Source organism: Camellia sinensis, chromosome 7 (assembly GCF_055761805.1).
Source record: "Camellia sinensis isolate YWXY chromosome 7, ASM5576180v1, whole genome shotgun sequence".
NCBI classification, from domain to species: Eukaryota; Viridiplantae; Streptophyta; class Magnoliopsida; order Ericales; family Theaceae; genus Camellia; species Camellia sinensis.
Genome location: NC_138967.1, coordinates 187,810,450 through 187,828,346, shown reverse-complemented (window position 1 = coordinate 187,828,346; position 17,897 = coordinate 187,810,450). Strand labels below are relative to the sequence as shown.

Here is a 17,897-nt window from a genome sequence, read left to right as displayed (position 1 = left end):
ACTTAGACCGAAAATTGCAATATATAGCACGTTTCTCATGAATGATGATAATATGTTTTTATTATAATGAATCTATAATGTCATTTTTTAGTTTAGTAGGTGTACAACTCATATTTCTTCTTTTCTACTAATATTGTGAAATGTGAAAAAGGAAATGTGGGACAACATTATTCACTTTTGTTTGGTTTGAAATTTTAAAAAATAATTTTTAAAATTTTTAATTCGTATTTTTATATTTTTAGTGATTTTTAAAAAAAATTAATTATTATTATTTTTTATTTTTTAGATTCACTTAATTTTGATATACTTAAAAACATAAAATTTATACAAAATATTTAAAAAATTCATTGAAAACAATAAAATATGAAAATATATTGAAATTTCATTTTTTTTTTGTATTTGATAAAATTTTTAAAGTTAATTTTCACAAATATTATACTTTATAAATGTATATACATAAGTGTATTTAAAAAATAAAAAAATAACTAAAAGCAAAAAATACTAAAAATAAAAATTCAATTTTCAAAAAATAGATATAACCAAACAAGGTGAATTATATTTTAGGTCTGGACTTTTTTTCAGTTCAAAATCGAATTAGAGAGGTAATGTTGGGCCTATTGGATCCATTTTTTAGTTTCGTTTCATATAAAATTGATCTGAATACGTAATTTTTGTTATCTTATTGATTTAATTATTTATAAAAATGATATATTTAAGAAATTTTAAAATATAAATAATTTAGACTATTGAAATAAATTAAAAAATAAGCCAAATGAGACGGACCAATAAGATGATGGACGGGAGATCGTCCAGGCACTATAATACAACAAATTTTGCGCGATTAACGGGTTTAATGACAGGTCTTTTTGGTGATGATTAGCCTTTTTTTTAAAAAAAATTAGCTTATGAACAATCGCCAACATGGAAGGCGAAACGCACGCTCTATAACATTCATGAAAATATCTCCCGGCGGCGCTACGCACCCCTTACTAATTTTATTTATTTATTTTTTAATATGCAGAACACACTAATTTTATTTATTTATTTTTTAATATGCAGAACACTCCTAAAGCAGGATCTTTAAGATTCATCCTTACAAGTGAAATTGGGAGAAATTAGCCCATCTATCTAAACCGTCGAACTTCTACTTGAGTAGTAGGAGATTCGAACCCTGATCAATAAGTAGAGGAATATATTTCCTTACCAACTAGGATGACCCTTGGTGGTCTTTCTAATTAATATACTAATACCTCGTTTTATCAATTATATATTTTAATTAAAAAAATTTAAAAATTATTATAAATTATCACATTAATTTTTTTTGGTATATTTATGCATAAAAAATTTAAAGATTCTTAAAATAATATATTCTCAAAAGAGACTTAACACATATTATACCATTATAACTTTAAAATTACAAATCCCATCTATCATACAAAGATTAGTTTGGAAAATTAGTTAAAAGTTAATTTTTTTTTTGTTGAATTTTTTCAAAAAAATGTATAAAAAAGAGAAATGTTATGGACTCTAAATAAATTATTAATTTTTTTTACCAAATCTCTCATAGATGTGGGATCCACACAAATCACATAGGTGTTGTGAGAGGTTGGTAGAAAATTTGATAATTTATTTGGGATCCTTAGCATAACTCATAAAAATAAAAAAAGATAATATAACTCAAAATAAATTAAAAATCAAAATTTAACTTTTAACCATTTTCTTAAAAAAACTCAAAATATAAAAATTTAAAATTAATAAAATTATATCACATTATTTATTAATGAATTAATTATATATTAATAAATGCATAGCTTTATTTTAAGAAAAATGTAATTGACCCAGTGGAATTCATACAAATTATATATATGTAAATCATGCACTCATATAAGAAATTTGATAAAAAAACTTAGGATATTTTAGTTTGATTTTAGGAGAGTAGTTTTTAAAAATTGTTTTGGGAGAGAGTTTAGAATTTTTTTTGATTTGTTTAGTTGTGTATTTTAAAAGTAATTTTGGAGTTTGAGAGTTTAGAATGATTTGATATTTTATTATAATTGAGTAGATGTGTATGAAAAAAACAGTGATTAAAAAAAAGAGATAAAAAAAAGTGATTAATTGATAAGTAAAAAAAAAAAAATTAAATAATTTACAAATCAAACAAATTTTAAATTTTTTTTTTTCAAAATCACTCTTGAAATCCAACCTAAACATACTCTCAGGTGTCGTTTGGGAATAGCTCATTTGAGTTCTTTTGGCTCTTTGAGCCACAAAAGATAGAATAGACTATTTGAGCCACAACAGACAAAACATCACATCCAACCCATAATCATTACACTCTTCTCTCACAAAGAAAATCAAAAAAATCAAAAAGTTAAAAAGTCCTTCCCAAATCAAGCTTATGAGCCCAGACTCAAATTACCAAAAAAAATTAAAAAGTCAAAAAATCAACCCACTTCCAAACGGAGGCTTAATAATTTAACTCTTATTTAAAATCACCGGAGTGAATAACGTAAGCACTGGCAGCGAACCACGCGACACGCAAACCCTTCGGGCAACCCCGTCTCTTTCTCTCTCCTCACACAATCAATCAACATTTATTATTAAACCCTCAGTACGAACCCCGAACCTCAGCCTCGTCCCCAGGCTCGGACATCAAAAGCGACTTCGAAAAAGCCAAACCTCCCTTGGAGTCTGGTGAAATAATGGAGTAAAAGAGGAGAGAGAGTGAGTGTTTTAGAGAGAGAAAGAGTGTAGAGAGACAGAGAGAGGCTCGGAGACGAAAAAGATGGTTCAGATCGTGAAGAGGAAGAAGAAGGGGAGACCGTCGAAGGCAGATCTCGCACGGCGGTCCGGCACGACGGAGGAGACGGCGGAGGAGAGGGAGGTTCGGCGGAGTCACCGGCGGCGGAGCGTGAGGTATAACTTCGATATCGACGATTACATCGAAGAGGAGGACGATGAGGAGGACGAGAGTAGGAGAGAGAAGAAGCTGAAGCTACTACTGAAGCTTCACAGCAAAGACGATGATACTGAGTCGGCTCCGAGTCGGACTCGGCGAGTCGAAGACGCGCCTCCTGAGTCTTCGTCCGAGTACGGCGATAAACCGTCGAAGAAGCGGAAAATCGGCGGTGATGATGATGACTACGGCGATGTCGACGATGAAAATGGCGTTGACGATGATGAAGACGAAGAGGTACGATTGGCTTGGATCTGTGAAATTGAGGTCATTTCCATGGCTTTTTAACACAGAGCAGAGAGAGAGAGAGAGTGAGTGTACAGCTCAGCTGAATTCACTGAGGATTTTGTAATTGGACCAGACTTCTATAATACTCTTCTCTCTCTCTCTCTCTCTCTCTCTCTCTCTCTGTTTCTCTCTCCAAGCATATCTGTGTTTGGAAAATTGATTTCAACGGTCGGGTCAACTGTCACAACTAACCCCACAGAATCACGCTCTCACTCACACCTTTCTCTCTCTCTTCCTCCTCTCTTTCTCTCTCTAGCACGCAATACGCAGTCTTTCTTTCTCTCTCTATATCTCTGTTTGTGTCTGGCCTTATCGTATCTTATCTGTCTCTGTCTTTTTTGTCTCTGAGTATTTTGCTGATTATGACAGGTTAGAAGGAGAAAAGCTGAATCCAAGGGGGCAAACTCTGTTCCAGGTTTGCTCATTTGTTGGTTTATTTCATATGTCAGTGTTAACCCTCTTTTTATTATGATGTAATTTGATTTGGGTTTTATGATTTTGATGCAATTTGAACAGGGTCACAATTGGGTCCTTCAATGGGGATTCCTTTGCCTGACAAGAAGTTACTGGAGTTGATTCTGGACAAGCTTCAAAAGTATGGATTACAAGCTTTTCTTATGAATTATTACTTTGAAGTTAGGAGCTTCTCTGATTTCAAATTTGGTTGAATGTGTTAGGAAAGATACTTATGGAGTATATGCTGAACCGGCTGACCCTGAAGAGGTACTTGAATCTCTTATAATGATGTTGTGTGTTGAAGAAAGGCATTTTGTGAATCAGAGTTTGTGGTGGTGTGTTGTTTTCATGTAGCTTCCTGATTATCATGAAGTAATTGAGCATCCCATGGACTTTGCCACGGTGAGGAAGAAGCTGGGAAATGGATCTTATTCTACATTGGAACAATTTGAGGTGGGTAACCACAATTCATCCATGATTCTCTTTTGCTTGGTCAGTGCACAGTTTTGTGGAACTTGAATTGGTTTTTGTTGTTCACTGCAGTGAAAATGTGTTTGATGCTGCAAATTGCAAGTAATGTTTAAGTGGTCTGTGATTTGTTTTCTAGTGGGCACGCTTTGTGAAGATATTAATTTGGACTCTAATATTGTCAAGTCAGTATGGTTTGCTCTCATTTAAATCAGGAGAAAACGGGTATTCCTTTTTTTTTTTTTCGGTTCTGCGATTTGTGGAAACTTCAGTACTTACCAAAAAAATGCCAATACTTAGCAAAAAAAAGTTGTGAGAACTTCAACCTATGAAGCATGGGTGTGGGTGCAAGTGCGAGTGCGGATACTGGTACGGGTACGATACTGGTATGCCGACACAGTAAGATCTAAAAAAAATAACATACAGATTTGGCACAGGTAAGTCAACAAGTTTTTTATTTTTTGTAATTTATAGTCTGAGATTCAATCTACAAATCAAAATTCTATACCAAAACTAAAATGAGAAATTACAAAATCAAAAGAGAAATCATAGTTCAACAATATCAATATCAAAGCAAAGTCTATAAGCTATTTTAATGCCATTAAATAGGAGAAATTATAAAATAAAGTTTCATTCCAAAAGCAAGCTAAGTGAAATTTGAAAATTTGAAACTTCAATTTTCACTTCCATCAACTTCATCATTGAATGATACATTTTCCATCCCAGACACATCAAATAAAGGATTTGCAATTTCAAGTAAATCAGAACTCTCCAATAAATTAATCGTATCTCCACTAATGGAGTACCCAACTGTCAAAGACTGTATAAAAAATATCTTGTACGTATTTTGAGTACCTAGTACGCATGCAGTCCTATCGGTACGAGTATCAGTATCCGGTATGAGTACGGCAATATTTTCGAAGTACTCGTGCTTCATAGACTTCACAAATACTGTGACTAAATGTGCTTAGAATTTTGACGCAACTCTTAGTGCGCCTGGTTAAAATTACTGGAGAAAAACTCATAGTACGCTCTATTGCTTCATGTAATTGGCTGTCAAACATAGGGCCACCATTATATTTCTGACATGTCTATTGTATTTTGTGCACAAACCTCAACTTGCAAAATCATCACCAAGTGAGACACAGATTACAGCTGATCATTTGCCATGTCTAACTTAGATTGGTTTACTATGTGCACAAACTGTTTGTTCAATGGAGTTGTGTGTGTTTGTGCCTGCGCTCTATATCACAAGCCCCATATATGTGGTTTTGTGTATTAGAGAAAAACATCTTCTCCAGTTGACTGTGATACTTTACATAATTTGGCTGGATACTTTACATAATTTGGCAACTATGTTGATAAAAAATGTGCATGCGATGGAGAGAATGAGGACCACGGGGAGAAGTGTTTGTTTGTTGAACAAGTGAATTACCAGTTTTAAATTTTCATTTCTGCTTAGAGTTGAGCTTTTTTCCGTTCTGGTAGGGTACTCTCTCTGTCTCTCTCTTAGAGACTTATTTTAGGAAGTTGACATACCTCTTATAAATTTGTTTGGCAGCTACCAATGTGCATAATATTAAGCTCCATCCTTATGTCTGTTATGAAGGGATAATGAGAATTTATATAGTTTGTCAGTGCTCAATTAAAAAGTGAATATTCAATGAACCAACAACTATTGTCTAATATCAATAGTAGATGGAAAGACCTTATCTTTTTAAGGGATTTGAATTAAGTTTCAGTTGGTACGAGGACAAGGAAGTCGAGAAAGAGTGGGTCAAGGTGGTAAGAAGAATCATAGTAGTTTATGTTTTCATTGAAAATATGCTCTAAATGAAAAGAAAGGATATGTGTAACTGTACATCATTGCAATCTAGGGCAATGTTGAGCTGAGTTAATTCAAGGTTTTTTTTTTGGATCGGCAAATGTTAATTGTTAGTTGTTAGATTAGCAGCTATGGGAGTTAGCCTTCCCACCCATTGCAAAGCACTACTTGCCTGCCTCCTTAATTCAACTGTCCAAGGGAGAGTTGAACCCATGACCTCCCCTAAGGACTAAGCCCCTAGAAAGTCACGGTGGCCAACTAGGTTAGGCCTAGTTTGTTGCTGAGTTAATTCAAGCTGAATAATACTTCAGATATGTATTGACTTTAAGTTGATTAAACATGATGCCATATATATTTCATGCCGTTCTAGACTGCTCCAAGTCAAATGGGATCAAAAGTGATTGAAGAAACATGATGGTGATAAACGGTATGTTAATACGAAATTTGCAGGCAAGTGAAAAGCTACTCAATTGATATTGTGGCTCTTTTGGGGTTTGACTGATTCAATTCCTAGGTTCTTGGCTGGGGGTTATGCTGTATATCACTGTTAGTTCTTTCTATATGATTACCTACACAGGGCAATCTGGGAGTGAAACATGCTAGTTTGGTGGGTGCTATTGGTCTGTAGTTTTTGACTGAGGACTACTTACCTGTCTCTTCCTCCACCCATATCTTTCTGAACCCTTGTTTTTAGTTTATCAAGTGTCATGTTATTAGAAATGATGCATGTTTGATGCTAATAACAATGGATCCATTCTACCACTAATCAAAAAAGGAAAAAAATAAGGACATTTTTCATTCTACTATCGAAAGAACAATTCTTCAACTAAACAAGGACTTATACAAGGGACAATTTCATGCTTCCTTGATCAGATTATCTATCTATCTAGTTTATTGTGGGATCCAACTAGTTTATCTATGTATTTATTTATTTCTCACATTGGGGAAGTTTGCATGTGATTATGTTATAATTGGCTATTGCCAATGAAAGAATGTGGGGTTGCTATTTTTTCAGTCTTTCACAGTTAGTCCACAGGTTCACCTTAGACTTTGTCACCATACACATGGCCTAAATGTAATATCAGTCTTTTGTGTGTATTTTTATTTATCTTTTCCTTGCTTTCAGTCTTGAGCAACTTGATTAGGTCAACTTTGTTTGCCCATAAATTATCTTCAAGGAGGGAAAAAATCCCAGTTATTTTGTATTGGTTTGTAAAGTTTGTTCCTTTTGAATGCAGAGTGATGTTTTTCTAATTTGCACAAATGCAATGCAATACAATTCGTCAGATACCATATACCATAAGCAGGTAGAGAATTCCTCCTTTTGTTTTGAGCATTTTGGTTTGTTAATCATTTAATATCTCATACACAACTATTTTGTTAAGGCACTCTGCATCCAAGAGCTGGCAAAAAGGAAATTTCAGAGGTTGAGGACCGAAACTGAGCACGATGAGAAAGAGCTCAAGTCGGAGCAGAAAACAAGACCCAACTCTTTAGCTAAGAAACCAATAAAGCCGCCAATGAGCCGGACTGCTCAGGAACCTGTTGGCTCCGATTTCTCCTCCGGTGCCACTCTTGCCACAGCCGGGGATTTCCAGAGTTGTTCAAATGCAACCCCAGCTGGTGGTTTTGAGAGGCTTGCCAATGTGGAGGGGCCTGTAGAGGGAAACACTTCCCTGATTGATAACAATGTAGATAAGGCAGAAGATTTACAAGGTATGATATTGAAGTAATTCTAAATACATTTTATGAATATCAAAGTTCAACAAATTTGGAATTTAGGGATGGTTGTAATAATCATGTGCCTAGGTTCAGAGGCCCAAACTTTATCCTGATTTAGTAGAAGATTAAGTGATGTAACTGAAAACCATTCCAATAATTTAGAGTGAAATGGATCATAATCAACTTGATCCATACAATGCCAAGCTGAGATCAAATGCTGCTAACAATTTTATGTGTCATATCTAAATATCCTGTTGAGAGCTTTATATTATATGATGATTCTGTTGTTCCCTTCTCATTGCTATGCTTGCTTTACTATTGTAGTGAGGGGTCTTCTTTCTAGATCTGGGAGGAAACCTTTCATCCATGATGAGAATCGTCGTGCAACTTACAACATTTCCAATCAACCAGTGGTCAGATCAGAGTCAATATTTACAACCTTTGATGGCGAAATCAAGCAGCTGGTTGCTGTATGTGACACATAAACTACTCTCTCCCTTTGATTAGTTGGCTTCTTACTCGTATAAAATTCCATTCTTCTGTGCAGGTTGGGCTTCATGCAGATCATTCCTATGCCCGGAGCTTGGCTCGTTTTGCTGCAACACTTGGACCTGTTGCTTGGAAAGTTGCTTCCAAGAGGATTGAACAGGCACTACCTCCAGGTTTCAAATTTGGTCGTGGTTGGGTGGGAGATTATGAGCCACCTCCAACACCAGTATTGTTGCTTGAGAACTGTTCACAAAACGAAGCTGTTTTTCTGGCAAAGTTAAACTGCACTTCTGATGCAAGAAAAGATGAAAAAACTTCTAAGGCCCCAGTTCCTGTTCAGGAACACCCTATCAGTTTCCCTACTTTGGAAAGCAAGTTGTCTTCGTTTGGTGCTGCTGTAACGAAACCAACTGTCAGTCTTACTGCTAGTGCTCCTGTTCCTGCTAAAGAGCAGTCTGCTAGGGGGGTTAATTTGGAAGTGAAACAGCCTTCTTTTACTAATGCTGCAAGTGCAAATTATCAGCAGAAAAGCCCACGATTCAGGAATAATGGACCAGAAAAAAAGGTTGTGAAACAAGTTGAATTGAATTGTCCTCCGACCTCGACCAATCAAAACACACGTGAGTTTGTTGCAGATCAGCAGATTCCAAATGGTTTGGATGTGCCAGCTTCACAGTCAAAGGAGTCTGTTTCAAGGAACAGGAATCTTTCGAAGTCTGTACCAGTTAAGCAGCAAGAGAATAATGGATTTGTTACTGGAGGATTGCCGAATGGGAAAATCGCAAGTAATAGTTCGGAGAGAAATAGAACAGTTTCTTTGTCCTCTGATATGACTTATTTTCCCCGTGGACAAGAGCAGGGTCTTAGTGATCCTGCTCAATTGATGAGAATGTTAGCGGAAAATGCTCAAAAGCAGCAAAAATCTTCAAATTATTCCCCGATTGATAACCCATCAGTTATGCCATCGGTTCCATCCTCAAGAAGAGATGATTCAAACAATGCTGCTGCAGCCGCTGCCCGAGCATGGATGTCAATAGGGGCTGGAGGGTCTACATCAGTTGCAGAAAATATAATCACCCACAAGAATCAGATATCTGTTGATTCACTATACAACCCTAGTAGGGAACTCCAATCACAAATTTCTCGATTTCGTGGCGAATTTCCTGTTTCCGGGATGCATTTTCAGCCTGCAAAAAACAGCTTTCCGCTTCAGACCTTTGCTACACAACCTGTTCGAATGGGAAACGAGTCTCAATTCCAAAACAGACCAATGGGTTCCCCTCAGGTAGTAACCGCTGACTTGTCTAGGTTTCAGGTGCAGTCTCCGTGGAGAGGCCTAAATCTGCAAGGACAGCCAATACAGCAGAAACGGGAATCACTTCCTCCGGACTTGAATATTGGTTTCCAGCCATTGGGGTCGCCAGTGGGACAGTCTTCAGGTGTGCCAGTGGACTCTCAGCAGCCAGACCTAGCTTTGCAACTCTGAGGCTGCAACAATTTTTTGGATTAATAGGACAGGAAGGGGAAGAAAGCTTAGCATTTGAACAATGTATTGTCGGCTCATGTCTAACGGTATCAGTAGTTATCATTGATACAGTCATATATGAGGTGATATCGGATAGTGTCAGTCGATATTTAGTGAATAACAGTATCATACGCAACAACCTTGATGTAGTTGAAGTCCTTGACCAGGCCCATTTGAGAGAAATTCCAAATTATTTTGATAAGAAGGTAGCAGGGACAAGATGGGGGTTGTGTGAGAGTCGAGCCTGTTGAAGATAGATATATGAAACTGGCTGCTTCTTTGTGTTCTTCTGAGGATTTTACTGACTTGCAACAGCACATAATTCAGGTTAGTGTATAAGAAAGGGTTGAGCTTGAAGGTTGATTAGTATTATGATTATTACAAGTCCATGTTAACAAGTTCTTAATTCAGTGAATCACACATGAGAAACCAAATTGATTCCTTGTACATTAATTTCTGGCGGATAAGGAGTAATTATCTAAGATATTTGATGCCCTTTTGATGCCGCCTCACATGTAATGTAATTGTCTTGATGTCAGTTGTCCTTGATTTTTCTTTATTTAGTGGCAACTGCAACTGCTAGTATTGTCATTGTCATGCGTCTGTGATGGTACAAGAACTGAAGAGAGTTCTGCCCCCACATCAAATGGATTTTTGTTTGAATTCGCTTATCTGTACCAGCCAGTCACTTAGGCTGCGATTGGTTTATGAATTTAGATAGAAATTTGAAAAATAAAAGGAAAAAAGTGTGAAATATAGTTGTATTTCATTACACATTTTATTTATTTTTCCTTTTCCTTCCAAATCCCTACCTCCTACCTAGACTGACCCCGTGCTCCAGACATGCCTTAGTGGGGCTGCAAGAAAGAAAAGGGGGTGTTTGGTGGAGATTATTTTAAGCTAAAAGCTAATGATCATAAAACAGAAACTAAAAACATCTCTTTCTTAATTTCTAAATAATCAAATTTTGTTTAAGTTTATTTAAGCTATTTTTGCTTTATAAGTTATAAGTAAAAATTATACCAAATAGACATAGATTTTCAAATTAAAATAATTTATAATTGTCCCCTCAAAATCTGTACCAAACAGCTCAAAAGTAATCTATTGGATATTTTTATGATATTATTGTATTTACCACCTTGTTAACACAATATGATGTCATGAGTTCCACTATTCTTAACCACGGGTAGTTGCTAACCATTTTGTAGTAGGATTGGGGTTCAACTCATATGAAAAAAAGGTTAGTACCTTTTGTTGTTTTCGCCATAAAAGAAAGAAAAAGAAAAAAAAAGTTCTTTATTGAGATAACGAGACTTTGAAATGACTTAAATAAAATGAAAAAATATTTAGATTTTGTTTACAGTTATACAAAAATAATTTCAATAAGCTGAAAATCTAGAAGCTAAAGGATATTTTTTACTTTTATTTTTTGATTAATAATTTTTTTAATTTATAATAAATTATACCAGCCCATTGACCCTTATAGTGTTTTGGATCAATAAGAACGGTAGTTGCATGCTGGGTGAACCAACTTGAGTCGGTCAAAAACACAACGCACAGAACTGCAACTGATTTTTTTTTTTTTTCGATGACTTTTGTAGCTTTGTTGTTTGTAATTAATGTACAGTTTTTTATTTGTTCCCTTGGACTTCGTTTTTTTTCTTTTGCTTGTTTGGTATGCTATTATTAAACTTTTGTTTTAATATAAAATCGTTTTTAAAAAAAAAACACATATCATATTAGGGAGGTATAGGGTTATTCGAAACGCATAACTCGCCCTATTCGAATCAATCCGCATATAAATAGATGGTTTCGCAGAGACAATGCGGACTGATGCAGTTTGGAATATGACATGATTGCGAGTTGCGGGTTTTATCTGCACCTGCAAGAGCCCGCCCGCACTTAGATTTTTAAAAAAAATTTTTTTTTTTTAAAAAACCTTAACCGTTGTTATTTTGTTATTGCATTTTGGATGAATGTAAAAATTAATGAAGAATTACTTTTAGGTAAGTTTAGAATTTTGAATGATTTTACTTTAATTATATTGTTGGGTAGTAGATAATGAATGAGATTGATGATCTAATTTAGGATTTTGAAAGATGTACTTGTGTTAATTTATAATTTGATTTAAAAGTTTAAGATTTTGATAATTTGTTTGTGTTCGGAATTGATTTTGTTATGCTTTTAATTTTATAAGTTTTAATTCATTAATTATTAATGTTGGAGCATTTTAGAAAATGGGAGGAAAAATGCCCAAAATAAATATTTACAAAATGAAGAAAAAAAAGCTCCAAGATAAATTTTTAAAGGAAAAAGTGCAATTCGCAAACTTCCTGCACATCTGCGAACCTTATCTACACAAACCGTAACCCACATTGCAGGCGGCTGTGGGTTGAATTTTTTCCAAATCACATACATACAGACGAGTCCAAACCGATTCGTAAATCGTCCAAAATCAAACTGCGGTCAACTCTACAACACAGATGTGCTTTAGGACTATTAAATATCATTTAGATCCCATTTGGTAACTAGGCTTCTAATTTTTATTTTATTTTTTATTTTTTTAAAAAATCAAATCAAATCAAATCAAAAAGTCATTAAAAAAATCAAACACAACTCCTTATTCAAGTTTTCCCACACAACTAAAAATCCCATTCCAAACAGTAGGCTGTATTTGGTATGAAATTCTAATCATGAATCTACACCCATATTTGAGTATGGTGTAAATTTAAATTTTGAAATTTGACTTACCCAGTCGTCCGGCTGATTGACTGAAACAGTACAATTTTTTTTTTTTTTTGACAATTGGCATTTGTTATTTTTTATATATTAAATAAAAAATATGTTCTGAATTTTTTAAATTTTTTTATGAGTTTTAAATAGAATTTTGAATTGTGTGTTTGGTTATGAGTTGTAAATTTTTTAATCAAATATCATGTCACATAAATTATTCCAAACTCAATTCAAAACTCTTTTCAAAACTCATAACCAAACAAATTTTCTACACTTAAATCATAATTTCAAAACTCATAAACTCAAAATACAATTCTATTATCAAATTATAATTCTAAAACTCTACTAAACGCAACCTAACTTTTTTTTACCCCATAAAAAAAAAACTTAAAAGTAAAAGTCACTAAAAACTAAGGCCATGTTTGATTCACAACATTAATAGTGAGGTATTAATAATCCTATTAAATTAGTGTGGTATTAGTTATCCCACCCCTACCCCATTACTAATAATCCTACAAACTTGTTGGATTAATTATCCATTGGATTAATAATCCTAAACCAAAATGTCAAAACAAACATAGGATTATTGGGCCCACGGATTAATAATCCCAATCCTATGCTTTAATCCTTCCAATCAAACATACCCTAAAAACCCAAACGACTCTACTATGGGTGATTTTATTTACACACCATTGTTTCTCTTACTTAGAGCGTACCATTTGCTATTTTTTTAAAAAAATTCCTATTGTATCCCTTAACTAAATTACTCTTTTAGACATTACCCAAAAATTCAATCTCTCAATTCACACACCACACCCGCCACCACCACTGGCATAAACACAACCACCCCTATCACCATCAGCCACAGCCATCACCGTTACTATTACCATTGTCGCTACCCCTTTTCTCGCATCCATTTCTTCTTCTTTTTCTTCTCCTCCTCCTCCTCCTCCTCCTAGATCTAGGGTTCAAGTTGGGATCTTCTTCTGCTTCTTCTAGATCTAGGGTTCAAGTTGGAATGTCAAATCTAGGTTTAGGATGGCGACAATAGTCGCGACCACCAATGAACTCTTCTTAAATCTCTCTCTCTCTCTCTCTCTGTAGTGAAGTCATGGAGATGGGAGGATTGTAGAGGTGTCGGGTTGTGGTGGGGTAGTTATAGCTGACTATAATGGTAGTTGAAGGAGTGGTGGTGGAGAGCCAAGTTGGGAAAGGATTGGAGAGAGACTACAAGGCTGGGAAGATCGATCACAAAGGTGGTGAAAGAAGGGGTTGTGAAGGACGATTGCAGATCGGCATTGGAATGGGAATGGCGTAGAGTGGCAATGGAAGAGTGTTGGAAGGGGTGTCGGTAAAGAGAGTTAATAAGGGCTGGTGGCCGGGGAAGGGATGGTGATGGGCGATTGTTGATCTGGCGGCTGTGATTACGGTAGCGACAGCAGTAGTAGTGGGTGGTGATGCGAGGTTAGGGTTAGGGTTTGTGATTAAGGAAAAAAAAGTATTTTGGTATTAAATGAAAATTAATGGTGTGAATTGAAAAAAAAATTAAAATATTCAAATGAAGTGTGGTGTGTGTATTGAGAGATTTGGTGGAGTGTAAATAGAATTACCCTAAGTTTCCGGAATGCATAATTATTCTTTTCAAAAGACAATGTCAGTGGTGTATGCCTACTCAATAACAGCGCTATCTTCTAACATGACCTAAAAAATGAAAATAACTTCAAGAAAATTATGAAAAATCATTAGTCAGACACAACAGATGTGTTGTTTTGAAAAGAGTGAAAATTTTCTGGTAACATAGGTCTCTGTGAAACATATGCCAGGAATACAAGATAAAATGTATAGTGCTAACACAAACCTCACAAAAATTCCAGTTCATTCAAGTCCATCTAAAGCAAAGGATAAAAATATTTACTACTTCAAATCACAAGTGATCAAAGATCCAAATTATAAAAGGGTTCAAACTGTCTCAAAAGAGCAAGATAAAAAGGACTCAAGAATTTACATATTTCAGCAAGTTTCCATGAAAGTTTTATTTACATAAATTAGCTCGAATGCATTCAGATTGATCCAAATGTGTTCTCGCCGCTGTAGGTCATGTACAGGAAGCCATCTTCATCCTTGTTTTCCTCATAAATTGCAGACATCATGGCAGCTGTGGCATGGCAAATACACAAACGAACACAAGTACTTTAAAATGCTCATATTAAAACTGCATTTTTTTTTTCCCATTTTGGGTAATGGATTTTTATTGTAATCAACTTTTACATTTTAATGTTATGCAGGGCATAATAATTTATTTTAAATCAAGTTATTAATTAATATGAACTTTAAAACATATACAATAGACAATTTATTTTCATAAAACTTTTATTATAGTATCTATTTTATCCTGTATGCAACTGGTTCAACGCTAGTAAGTAAATGAATGTTGGCATACAATCACAAAATTCAGAAGCCTATGACAGTGAAGATATACATCAAGAGTAAAAACTTTCTCACCAGTAGGTGGCAAAATGTTCTTGACAAAGATAAAGATGGCCTTTTCAGCACCAAGCTTTATCCTCTTCCGGACCACATAGACAAACTGCCCAACAGTCAAATCAGCAGGTACCAGATATCTGCATGCATATTATGGACAAAAAAGAACTTCATTAGTTTTGACCAATCTCTAAAACATCTTTTCACATTTGTGACAATAATCATGATAAAATATGGAAAATAAGGTTTAAAAAAAATAGCATTTCCAACTCCAAACAAAATTATCCTTGAATTACTTTTACCAAACATATTTCAAATGCTGGTCAAGGTGGAAGACAAAAAAGATTTGTGTTTCTAACAAAGCTTCCAAATAAAATAAGGCGGTTACTGAGGAATTTTTTAGTCATGTAGTTTTTGTTTGTAATATTCTTTTCCCCTTTTACAAAAGATGTTCTACCTGGACCTCCTTCGAGACATGGATAAGCAATAGACAAGGTATAATGGGTATAATCGGTAAGTTTTAACATGCCATCAAGACACAATTCACTCAATCAAAAGGTGGTTGCACATATCTACGAATTACATGCTATTTCTTGAATTTATGCGACTGAACTCAATCCTTTAACGAATAAATAACGCATTTTACTTCAACCTTTAAGACAAGGTTGAAAATCAAATAGAAGAAACATATGGAAAAATAATAATAAGATAATCTTTTCAATTCATGATGATGAATCCTACAGATGCAAAACAACTGTACAGATTTATGATCAAGCAAAGCATCCTAAACTATCCTCTGTTTAATCGAAGTCCAAAAATAGTAAAGTTTTACAATTGCATTATGTAGCACAACCCAATTTATAGTTTCACAGTAAATTCAAGATTGCATGTGTTGAAATAAGGAATAATTAAGGAACAGAGAAAGTACTTTATCAAAAAATCAGGTATATAATGAGTAATCTTAAAAATTAATTATTGCAGGAATGTACTGACTTCTTCTTGTCAATGTCAGGGATGTCACTTCTTTCAGCTTTCTCCACAATAACCTATGTAGAAGTAAAGGAAGAACAAAATTCAACCAACACTTAACATGAATAACAACATCCTACATAAAGACAATCTACCAGATAAAGAAAATAAAACATACCGGAATTCTATCCGGATACTTTTCCCTGATACGAGAGGCTTCTGCCTGCCTCCTTTCTGAAATGTAGCAAAAAAGCAAAAAATTATATAAGCAAGTTCAAAACAAAAGCCATTAGTTAATTTCAATCTTTAAACCAACATCCTGGATGATCATAGAAACATCCTTCTTGTCAAATGTTCAGAAGTGCTCATGCAAGTTGCACAGCTTCATTGCATCATGATGAGAGGGAAAGAGAGAGAGACGCAGAAATGTTACTCTTTTTTCCACATCAACTATCAATGTCAAACAAATCTTCTCCTTCTGACAAGAGAGGACAGACTTATGCAAGCAATATTTGACTCAAATTTTGACATGAATCAAATCTTCTATATTTTATTTTTATTAATTTGATAGGTAAATAAAATTCTTTAACCAAAAAGGGAAAGGAAAACCCCCAATTCTTTTTTCAAAAGAACAAAAAAAAAACAGAAAGAGGGTTTGAATTTTGAACTTGATTATCTCTACTTGTATTACAAAATCAGCCACATATTTCTCACACATTCAGATAAAAAGCGAGTCCGCAAAAACTTTTCAAGTGGCACCCTGCTAATGAAGAACTCATTTTTTTTTTAAAGCAATCAAACCTTGCAGGAACTTGTCTATATCCTCGAAGCAATTCCAACCTTAAACTAAGGAAAGTTCCAATGTTGCTGATAGGCAACAGCATCAAAAGCAGAAGCATACAACACTTGCTCGAGTAAATGAAAGTCAAACCAGACACACAATAGCATAGCATAATTTCAACCTAAGACAAGTCCATCACAAAGGATACTTGCAAAATTGTGGATCAAATATTGGAATAACTATAAAACGGAGCAGAACAAATTATCCATGGATGACATACACTTCTACACACTAAAGACCCAATTCAACAAAAAATTTAGAGATCAGAGACTTTATCATTACAAGAACCCTCAAATCACCAGAAACCCATATCGTAAAATCACATTAACATACTTTTACACAATAAAGATCCAATTGAACAAACATTTTAGAGATCAGAGACTTAATCACTACAAGAACCCCCCAAATCACCAGAATCCTATATCGTAAAATCACATTAATCAACTTAAATTGAGTAACAGAAAACCAAATCCATCAAAAAAGGACACCAAGATCAGTAATAATTGTACAAATTCAACAAGATTCAGATCAAGAAACCATGATAGTATCCAATAAAACCCAAAATCCAAACAGCGAGACCTAAGGGTGATCCAAATCAGATCACAGATACTAAATCTAGAGAGAGAGAGAGAGAGAGAGAGAGAGGACCGAGTGGGTGTTCCGACTTGAAGGAGCTCTTGGCCATGGCTATTGATGATACAACGATCAGCGACTATTGCGATCCTTGTGAAAGTGATGGAAGCTAAAGAATATTAGGGTTTTTTTTTTTTCTCTCTCCTGAAAAATCAAGATGGATGTCATAAAAAAGCGAAATTTTATAAGGCAGCTTAAATAGTGCTAAAATTAAGGCGAGTTTACATTTATTTATTTATTTATTTTCTCTCCCCTTGAAAAAAAGAAAAAAAAAAAAATACACTCCATAGTTAGACGATCTTGAAAGTATTATAGGCGTAAAATTCATATTTCATTTACTATTTTAGACTTTTGATTTTATAGGATTTGGATTTTTAATTTTATAGGATTTAGATTTTTTAACTCTTTGAATTTTTGTATCTTTTTATATCTACGGAATATTAGCCTTGAAGATTCACTCTATCATCCAAGTATCTATATGTCTACATCAGTTATTGACATCAAGGTACTC

The 17,897-nt window shown here is 34.5% G+C and overlaps 2 protein-coding genes across 2 annotated transcripts; one reads left to right on the top strand and one right to left on the bottom strand.

Moving 5' to 3' along the window:
- The first annotated feature begins 2,478 nt into the window (after positions 1 to 2,478).
- Positions 2,479 to 10,267, top strand: LOC114311797 (uncharacterized). Its single transcript, XM_082880186.1, has 9 exons — positions 2,479 to 3,193; positions 3,614 to 3,659; positions 3,761 to 3,839; positions 3,922 to 3,967; positions 4,055 to 4,153; positions 7,232 to 7,300; positions 7,379 to 7,709; positions 8,040 to 8,185; positions 8,263 to 10,267. Exons 1-9 carry the CDS (start codon positions 2,786 to 2,788, stop codon positions 9,688 to 9,690), a joined length of 2,652 nt encoding a protein of 883 aa, XP_082736312.1. The 5' UTR covers positions 2,479 to 2,785; the 3' UTR covers positions 9,691 to 10,267.
- Positions 10,268 to 14,352: 4,085 nt separating this feature from the next.
- Positions 14,353 to 17,673, bottom strand: LOC114311796 (autophagy-related protein 8C-like). The gene is made up of 5 exons (XM_028257959.2): positions 17,402 to 17,673; positions 16,091 to 16,146; positions 15,937 to 15,989; positions 14,965 to 15,083; positions 14,353 to 14,617 (listed from the first exon to the last, which is right to left on the bottom strand). The coding sequence occupies exons 1-5, from the start codon at positions 17,436 to 17,438 to the stop codon at positions 14,523 to 14,525; spliced, it is 360 nt and encodes a 119-aa protein (XP_028113760.1). The 5' UTR covers positions 17,439 to 17,673; the 3' UTR covers positions 14,353 to 14,522.
- Positions 17,674 to 17,897: the final 224 nt, after the last annotated feature.